At 37.1% G+C, this 7,341-nt stretch overlaps 1 protein-coding gene across 1 annotated transcript; it reads left to right on the top strand.

Annotated features, from left to right (window-relative positions):
* The first annotated feature begins 4,222 nt into the window (after positions 1 to 4,222).
* On the top strand, positions 4,223 to 5,099 carry LOC114358640 (uncharacterized). Its single transcript, XM_028312657.1, has one exon. It carries the CDS (start codon positions 4,223 to 4,225, stop codon positions 4,988 to 4,990), a length of 768 nt encoding a protein of 255 aa, XP_028168458.1. The 3' UTR covers positions 4,991 to 5,099.
* The last annotated feature ends 2,242 nt before the right edge of the window (positions 5,100 to 7,341 follow it).

The following is a 7,341-nucleotide window of genomic DNA, read 5'->3' as shown; positions in this document are numbered from 1 at the left end:
GATTTTTGGTTTTACGAAGGTAATACGATAGAAAATAATACAAAGTAATAAAAACCACCGGTTATAGGGGCATTTTTTGAAGAAATTTTACAAATAACCAAAAAAACACGAATTTAAAAGCAGATTTTTTTCAAAAAGTATCTTTTTTAATTATTTGTTGGCCTTTTTTGTGTATTTTACGTATTTTTTTAGTATCGCCTGTTATTTAGCATTATTACTGTTTTTATTTTATCAGGATATACCGCTTAGTTTAAAAGTTATTACGTTTTCTTTACAATAAGTAATTGGAAGAAAAAAAATTCTATAAAAAATTTAAAAAATTTCTCAAAAATTTTTTGACCTCTTTTTTGTCGATAAAAATAGGTCTAGTTTCATCTATTTTCATATGTACACTTTAACGTGACTCACACTGTATATGTCATGCTCGTAGTGACGTCCACACGTAGAATTCGTGTTATATTACACGACACGTAACCTTACATTACACATTACACCCGTCTAGACTCGGCTTAAGGTAAATATGAGAATAATCTAATGAAAATGGAAAACTTTTCAGTCATGTTATCTGTCACTAACTACCTTAGATAATTGTACTGAAACTGTTCTGCAATTAGGTACTTAAGCACATGAATGTTTGTGTTATCGAACTCATGTTTCATAACCCTCATCATCATCATCATCTCAGCCATAGGACGTCCACTGCTGAACATAGGCCTCCCTCAACGCTTTCCATGTTACCCGGTTGGTAGCGGCCTGCGTCCAGCGCTTTCCTGCTACCTTTATGATGTCGTCGGTCCACCTTGTGGGTGGAGTCCTCACCTACTGTAAAATTATTACTTAGTGGGAATCATAACAACGCTTTAGCTCACATATTGCACCAAACTAAATGCAGATATCGGATGTCCTACAACTTGTTAGTTTTATCATTATGGCGACTTAGTGGACATCTTATTGACAGTTATGTGGCATTTTGAACAGGTTTTTCATATTTTATTTCATATAACTAGCCACTGCATTTAATGGCAATAAAGAGCGCGAAATTATTATGATTTTAATTTATTAACTCACACCACACGTGGTCACGCACGTGAGTTATTTATATTGTTATTTGCTTTAGGTGTTGGCATTAATTCTTTAGGTGTTTTTCAACGAGTTTAAAATACAGTTATGTGTTTTGAGGCTTATTTGTTATGTTAGAATTTGAAAAGTTTATTGCCTCAATATTTGTGTAGCCGCCGGCGCTTCTTCTTGTTATTGATATGAAATTGTTCATCATTACATTACACAGATACTATAATGAATTCCTTTTGAGCCTGTTTCAGGATTTTATCTTTCTCTAATCTTCTCCCTTGCAGTTCTTTGCGCGACTCTACCAACATTCGGCTTCTGTTGATTGTCCTTTTTGTGGCCATCGTTCACTCAAAATGATAGTTTCTATTGATCACAATATATTTTTGGCATCCTTTGATATCCATTAACATTTTGGACTTTAACGACATCTCTTTAAGATCTTTTTTAACTTTTGAACATGGTCTAAGATTCCAGATGTAAGTCTCACCATGCCAGTGAGAGGCAGTATAGCTTAAAATTGAATTTGCATATAGAATTGCGATTTTCACGTGCAAGTAAGGTTAGTGTATTATCCGAGCCAGTGGAGCGACGATTTCCTATTTATGCATTGCTATTGTGCTTTATTTGTATCAAGGTAGCGACCGTAAAGAAACATGTGTAGGTTTTCTTCGGTAATGTGGAGAAAGAAATAAAATAACGGACTGTATAATCAACTAAGTGAAATGTGAGATGATTTAATTAAATTAACAGTTGCTGTTCATTCTGGATTTGTTGATAGGAGTTATATAACTCGCTCGTGTTCGCAGGCGAACAGAACTTTTGCAGGCGATTGCTGCCCCCGCGCATATGCGTCCCGTTATTTATTTAAAAATGAAAAATACTAAATACTAAGGACAGCAATGTAATAACTACACAATTTGCCATGTACCTAATCTATGGTTTCCATATACGAGTACATTACCACAAAATATAATATTACGTTGGAACAGCAAGTATATTAACGGAATCAAGAAATCGCGCCACCCATTGCATTTACCGTTCGACAGACGCGCAATGTAATCCATAATTAAATACACCACAAAAATAGTCACAGCTAAAAATAATAACGTGCACAGAACTTCCTGCATTGCACGAGCGGTGACAGCTATTTACATACACCAGAACACTGGAGGCACACGTTTTCTATTTTTCAATCGCAACGTTCCGCCTTTCGATACTTTCCTATACTAATACATGTAGTTTTGCCATTTTATAGAGACCCCCCTCGTCGACCTTGCCTAGCAGTTAGCTTGCACTAATAGAAGGTAAATGTATGCAAAGCTAAAGGTCTACGTTGAGTGGTCCGTCCGAAGCGGAAGGCGCCCGAGTCGGACAATGCCCGCGATCATGGCGTATTCCCACTTCATTACGTATTTACTATAGAACTCCCGCCAGTCTAAACTTAGTACTTTATTATGAAGATTGAGTTTATATTAAACGTTAATAGTTAATGTGTTATCAGAATTACAATGTCGGACGCTGGCACTCGAGACGCGCGTTATGATAATGTAAGGATCAACTTCTTAATTACTAACTCATGCCATAGTTTGTCAATCTTATGAAGTGGTACAATAGATAGGTGCTCGTAAATTGTAAGTAGGTACATATTTTCATTATGTAATCAGCAACTGAAATGTTTTGTATTTTTATGTATGAACGTTCGACCTCAATCAGGCCTGATGACGATGATGAGTGATGATGAGGTAGGTCTAAAGATACCCAGTCAGTATCTAGTTACTCGCATTTTAAAGTCATTCACAGAATTCTATTCCCCTACATACGCTATACTTTGTACGTGCAATTTTCGTATTAAATGTATGTGAGTGTTAAAATGTAATTATGTGACTGTTGATCAGATAATTAAATTTAGAATGACGGAGACATTGTTTACAGGAAGCACCACATTCGTCGACATTCGTTGGTCAACAGGCTGCTGGCCTTCCTGTGGCAGCGGTGACACTTATTATCTTCTGTCTCCATCAGTTGTGTCTGATCTGTCACTGAAGAAAGTGTGTTTGAGGATAACCTTTCAAAGTTTGACAACCTGTGGTTTCCGATGATTGTAATCAAAGTCTATTTTATTAAGATTTTAAAGGATGTACAAACCACCGCCCTATTACTATTACATACCTACTTTGTCACAATCTAGTCTGGTATATCAGATTCAGACAAGACATCAATGACCAACCAACAGTGCAACAGTTTATTTTTATCCGTGAACTCTACCATGATTCATCTGTCTATATTAAATAACAATTTCCTACGTTTGCACTTTGTTCCGCAATATTGTATTTGCCCAATATGGTACTCTAATTGAGCCCGTGCGAAACACAAACAGTTTGCATGTAATACTCGACAAATCAGATGTGCTACTGACCTTTATATCACCCATTCTATTCCCGCCCGAGGCAATGTGACATCACTCAATATAAACGAACACAATCAAAATGTGGTTTATGCAAATTTTCACTTGCAGACAATGTCAGTTCATTGTTTTACTTTAAATAAAATCCATAAACTACGCGGTTGATTACATTCGATGTGCGCGTGGGCATACCAAAACATAATTAAGACGGTAAATTAAATGATTTCACTTTCGGTCATTGCCGTAAACATCGGAAATTGTACGATTATTTATCAACGTGGAAAAAGTATAAACCGTCAGTTGCCCAATGCTTGGATCAACATGATCACTTCTATCGAGTGTCACTAAAATACCCGTAACTATTAAAAACAACATTATTAAAATCGTATTTTACAGGCGCCGTACGTGATTTGTGGTTGTTTTTGCTGTCTGTAACTCCGTGTTATATTGAACTCAAACTCCTCGCTTGACGATTAAGATATCCAAAAAATGTTACTGTTTCTTATTTAAGATTTGGATGTTATAAAAATACGATCAAGAGGCAACGGCGCAGTTAACAGCTCTCTCTCATATTAAAATTGTATAAAAAATAGTTAAAGGCTAAATTGTTACCTTTTTATACTGCAATTTTCCTCAGAGGGCACTATTATTAACCCTCAAACGTTTGCATCACTTTACATGCTGTAATTATCACTGCACTGCACCTGTCACCGGTTCTCTTCACTTCGTTTCAACAAAACCAACATCATGTCTACTTTATCTGACGTTCACCAGCTACAGACATCCCTGGAGGCATCCCTGCATAAGCGCATGAGTGAGTTTGAGGCACAGCTGAAGCAATCATCATCAGAGCCGACTTCCCTCGGACGTCTATATACAGAGTTCAGTGCGTTCAAGGAGAGTGTTGTCGGAATCGTTCAACTGCTACGCACACAAATTGAAGAGCTTTCTCGTGCCACTGATGCCCTTGAGATGCGACATCGCAGGAAGTGCCTCCTTTTTGGTGGCATCCCCGAGGACTCAAAGGAGGATGCCTCCGCGGTCATCTGTGACATACTAAGAGCCCGCTTCAACATGCCAGACATAACCAAATCTGCACTGAAAGCATGCCATCGACTGGGATCCAGCAGAGACGGCAGGCCACGTCCTATCCTGGTGCGGTTTGCTGAACATTCCACAAAATCCTCGGTATGGAAAAAGAAGACGGCCTTAAAGGGTACACCCACTGTCATCTCTGAGTTTCTAACTCGGAGTATACAAAACATATTCATGGAGACACGCAAGAGGTATGGAATTACTAATGTCTGGTCTTTGGATGGCAACATCTACGCAAAGCTGGCTGACGGGAGGCGCCGCGTTATTACATCCCTTGGCGATCTGGACATATTGTCAGCCAACTCCAAACAACCTGCCCCAGAGGTGTCTCAGCAAGAAAGTCCTGTTCCTACGCGAGCGGAGAGGTCGAGCAAGCCCCCCGGCATTTCACTGCGCCCCAAAAAAGTTAAGTCTAAGTAGGTAATTTGCGGCCGGTGTATCTACCCCCGCTCTGTATTATTGCTCTAATTTCTGATAGTCGAGCTTGACCCACTTTTGCTATAACTAAATTCGGCTAAAACTATTGTATTTTTTCACTTGAATCTACCATAAAACTGTAATATTTGTTTTTCTTTACTAATTACGTCAAGCCAAATCTGTCATTTCTGCCTGTCATTAATGTCACACTGATAGATTCGTTCAGAAACAAAATGTTTTACTTTTAATTGTTAGTGCCTTCGAGCTAATTTCTCTGTTGCGTTTTTGTGGAGACGGCTTTGTTTATGTTTTCTTTTTACTTTATTTTTGTTCTATCTTGAAGGTGCAAATGTTTGTTGTTTCTTAATGTAAACCGGAAGGTCAGTGCAGAAAACGTTAGTGACTTTTAGTTATAATATTATCTTATTATTATTATTATATTAACTAATTTATTTTAATAATTTTATTAATATCTAATTAGGTTATTTTATTTTATTTATAAACATAATGGATGATGAATCATTTTTTTCCGCGAATGAATCTTTTTCTACAAACGACGACTTATCTTTTCATGATATTTCTACCTCTCTTACCTTAAAGGACATTTTAAATGAAAACTTTTTTAAAACAAAGAAATTCTTTAATACATGCCACATAAATGCGCAGAGCATTCCCGCGCACTATACGGATCTACATGAATCTTTCTCAAGTGAACACCTTCATGCCATACTTGTATCGGAAAGCTGGTTGAAACCCTGTCTACCCTCAACATCCTATGCCCTGCCTGGTTTCGTGCTTATCAGGAATGACCGTATTGGCAAGGGAGGTGGTGGTGTTGCAGTCTATCTGCGAAGTGATATACCGTACAGGATTCTGGAGATGTCCCCTTCGCTGTACAGTGGTTCCGCGGAATTTATTTTCCTAGAGGTTAATATTAAGGGAGTCAAGGCGGCCCTAGGGGTGGTCTACTGCCCACCTGGCGTCGACTACCTCTCGAAGCTTGAGTCCGCCCTTGAGCCCATCAGCACTGAATACCCTCACCATATAATCATGGGGGATTTCAATACCAACCTTTTGGTGAGTTCCCCAGCGTCCGCTAAACTACTTGGGATGGTGTCATCTCTGAACTTTACTATCCTCCCACTTAACCCATTTAGACCTACCGTACCCTATGTGGTACGGTATCTTTTCGAAAATATTTTGAAAAACCAAACTGTTGTTATTTTGTAAAAATGATAGTGACAGTGAGCTTAAAGTGATTATTTTACAGAAAAATATTTAAAAATACGTTTTAACAAGTGGTTTCGGAAATATTTTTGAAATTCCTAGACAGAAAACAAAAAAAAAAATATTTACAATGTATTCAAGAAGGCATATTTCATATTATTTATGGTAAATTATATTATTTATCAATTTTATTTAAAAAAAAATAGAGTACAATAGATATCATGACTACAAAAAAAATATTATTGAGATTATTTTTATACTGTTTTTTCTAGTCTAAAATAGGTGTACCGTATAAGGTACAGTAGGTCTATGCATAAGCAAATCATGCGAGAAAATAAAATTTATTTTTTATTATTTTTCTTTGTTTAGGCTAATGATGCTTCACAATATTACCATAATTCTTGAAAAAATTGATAATTTCAGTAAACATAAAGCAATAATGGTATTTTTCTACTGCTGTCTTGTCAGATGACCACTAAAGATGATCAGACTGACGAAGATTCAGGCGATAAAGATAATGTCGATGTAAATAATTATTCTCAGAGTTTTCTGCGATGGATTAGCTAATTTTCCGTCATCGTATTGTTAAATGCGGTTATTGATAGCAATAACCGTAATAAGTCAGAAGAAGCCAGGCCTTCATCATCTATCCTCACTAACTTCGGAAAAGGTAGAAAAAAAGAACCAAATGTGGTTAGTGCCACAGAAAACTTCTTAAAAGGTATGCCAAGTGTGATACTAATGATTATGTGATTTTATTTTTATTTCATATCATACAAAAATAAATAAAAAACTTCTTTGAACAACTAGTATATTTTGCATGCATATAGACCTACTGTACCCTATATGGTACGGGCTCCCCACGGCCCCCTTTTTATGAATATTTTTTTTTAATATTTTTTTCCTGATTTTTATGCCTTCCTTTGTAAGTTCTTGCTGAAAAATCCATCAACATCAATCCACCACAATGTAGACTCTCCAGATACGTGGCTTGATCTTATTTTTACGTCATCTCCAGACAGCATAGTTTCCCATGGTCAGCTTGCAGCGCCCGGTTTTTCACGCCATGACCTGATTTTTGCAACATATAGGCTCCACACCACGAAGCAGAAACCAGTTACTGTTCT

Source organism: Ostrinia furnacalis, unplaced genomic scaffold (genome assembly GCF_004193835.3).
Source record: "Ostrinia furnacalis isolate ACB-3 unplaced genomic scaffold, ASM419383v2 OfSCF4062, whole genome shotgun sequence".
NCBI classification, from domain to species: Eukaryota; Metazoa; Arthropoda; class Insecta; order Lepidoptera; family Crambidae; genus Ostrinia; species Ostrinia furnacalis.
Note: the sequence above shows the minus strand (reverse complement) of the source record. Positions and strands in the feature narration are given on the sequence as shown.